At 46.8% G+C, this 2,500-nt stretch overlaps 1 protein-coding gene across 1 annotated transcript in view; it reads left to right on the top strand.

Annotated features, from left to right (window-relative positions):
* nek11 (NIMA-related kinase 11) overlaps positions 1-2,500 on the top strand; it is a 67,143-nt gene that overhangs the window by 33,505 nt on the left and 31,138 nt on the right. The window contains exons 7-8 of the mRNA XM_086312590.1: positions 870-1,019; positions 1,274-1,352. Of these exons, the coding sequence (XP_086168716.1) occupies positions 870-1,019; positions 1,274-1,352 (229 nt within the window). The remainder of the gene's footprint in view (positions 1-869; positions 1,020-1,273; positions 1,353-2,500) is intronic.

Here is a 2,500-nt window from a genome sequence, read left to right as displayed (position 1 = left end):
GGTATTTTTAATTTGGTTGTTGTTTTGATCTGTGTTGTTCAGCACTTTGGTCTGCCTGGTGTGTTCTTAAAGTGCTATACAAATAAACGATGATGATGATGATGATACAAAATGTAATCAGATGGAAAAGTCTCTTTTTAAAACTTGTTTTATTAGTTTTAATCTTTTAACTTTATGCATCAAGCAAACATTTAATTACATGCAACATTCTCTGACTGGAAGAAATTAGTTTAACATTTAAACCTATTTTCTGCACATAAAATAAAATATTTGACGTGCAAACGCTGCAGTTCCTCCAGTGACCACTTGAGGCCTTCATCCAAAACTGAGTCCATCTCCATTGACTCCAATGAAACTGTTATAACCTGTTTGTGGCTGCTTTGACTGACAGGTGGGCGGTGACACAGGTGGCAGTCACAGCTGTCTGTAGGCTTCATCTCAGCTGATCCGCTGAACGCTCCTCTGCTGTTCATTTAAAGGGGCAGCTGTGAGGTTAATTGTCCTAACAGTCTGTCTGTGTCCCAGCTTTTGGTTTTTAATCAGTGCTAATCAATAATGAGCAGGTATCTGTGTCTGTGCCCTCGCTGTTTGAGTTACATGTGCTCAGTCTTGTGTTGTGCACTTCGACAAATGTCATCACTGTTTCACATCAGCATAAAAACGAACACGTAATTTTGAAGAAAGCGCAGTTAAAGTCCTGTTCGTAGCATGAGGATACAGTGAAGCTAAGCAGAGAGCCTGAGGTCAGTCTGCACCGGGCTGATCGCACACAGCTGAGGTGTAAACGTGTCCCAGCGTGATGAAAGGTTTGCTTCGCTGTGAGCCAGCAGGAACACATTTCCAAACCAGCCGATGTTTCTGCGCTGCAGGGCTCTGGGCTGCCTCCTCTACCAGATGTGCAGCCTGACTCACGCCTTCCGGGGTCCAAACTTCCTGTCTGTGGTGATGAAGATCGTGGAGGGAGACACGCCAGCGCTGCCCGCCGCCTACTCTCCAGATCTGAACTCTGTCATGCGGAGGTGAGGAGGACGTCAGGCTAGCTGCTCGGTGAAGTCTCCCAGGCTGCTTTCACGTTAATATGCAAACACCAGGCTGTCCGCAGGTCTCTTTTGGTAAAAGAAGTTTTGATCCTCAGATCATCACCGAGACAGAGAGTGCACCCGTCTCCTCCTGTCCCAGCATTGTCCTCTGTCAGGTGCTATGAATTTACCCGAGTGTGTCACTGACTCTGAGCTCGCATTAACCAGCTGCTGTTTGTCTCTGTGTGAACCAGGATGCTGCAGAAACAACCAACATCCAGACCGACGGCGGCTGAGATCCTCAAGAGCACATTCATGGAAGAGAACATGCAGGTTGGATTCTTTATTTAAGCATTTCCTCAGCACCAGGTGAGCTGCAGGTATCTGAGCAGAGACGTGAGCCTCCCACCCACTGTGTCATTCTAACAACACCTGTCTCCACCCCCTCAGCCCCAGCTGGCAGATGGCCCCGCCCCTCCCTGAGCCTGGTTCTGCTGGAGGTTTCTTCCTGTTAAAAGGAAGTTTTTCCTTCCCACTGTCACCAAGTGCTTGTTCATAGGGGGTCATGTGATTGTTGGGTCTCTATCAACTTAAAGCACCGTGAGGTGACTGCTGTTGCGTTTTGGTGCTAAATAGATAAAATTTAATTAAACTAAAAAATAATAATAATTAGTGAAATTCTAAGAAGCATCAGTTATATCCAATAAAGCTGTACAAATAAAAGCTCTATATAAATCTTACTGAGCAGAAATCAAACAGAATAAACATTTACAAGTCAAACAGGAACATTTTTAAATGTGTTGGTCTGTAGCTCCCGAGGTTTGGACATGAAAAGGTGAAAGCAGCTTCAGCGGTGAGTCGGAGGAACCCCCAAGGCCTGAAACAAGCTTTCAAACCCACAGAGAAGCTGAAACGTCACGTTTGCTGGGAGTTTCCTGCAAAGATGAAATGTCTGGTTGTCCCAAATGAGCCCAGGATGCTGCTCAGACACAGACTAAATAAAGTTCACAGTAAATCTCTTCAGCCAGAGCAAACGTGCTCCCGTGCAGTCCTCCAAAACCACTGCTGCATGCTGGTCGACATGCACGACCCGGCCTGTTAGGCGAATGCTGATTGGCTGAGAAGTGGGCCGAAACAGTGAGTGACAGCAGAGTTCACTGGGAGAAACCATCAAAGATTAAACAAACTTCAGCATGAGAGCAGCGACAGCAGCTGCAGGGACACTTTCATTCTCTTCAAAGCTTTCTGTGGCCACACACCGGCCGCACCACACGGTTTTGACTCCGCCCCCGTCGATAACAGACGCTCTCTGCAGGTAGACGGGTCATCAGAAACTGCACGACCACCACTGAACCATAATTTCCCCATTAGTTTAATGTCCTCTGAAGTGCTGAAAGCCTGTGTGTGTGTGTGTGTGTGTGTGTGTGTGCGCGTGTGTGTTATATAACAACATCACCCGTTTCCCATAACCCTTGCTGGAG

This window comes from Aulonocara sp. 'chitande type north' Nkhata Bay, linkage group LG11 (assembly GCF_057382095.1).
Source record: "Aulonocara sp. 'chitande type north' Nkhata Bay isolate Kocher_YH1m ecotype deep benthic linkage group LG11, A_spYH_male_GT1.1, whole genome shotgun sequence".
NCBI classification, from domain to species: Eukaryota; Metazoa; Chordata; class Actinopteri; order Cichliformes; family Cichlidae; genus Aulonocara; species Aulonocara sp. 'chitande type north' Nkhata Bay.
The sequence above is the reverse complement of the archived record's forward strand: the minus strand, read 5'-3'. Positions and strand labels throughout refer to the sequence as shown.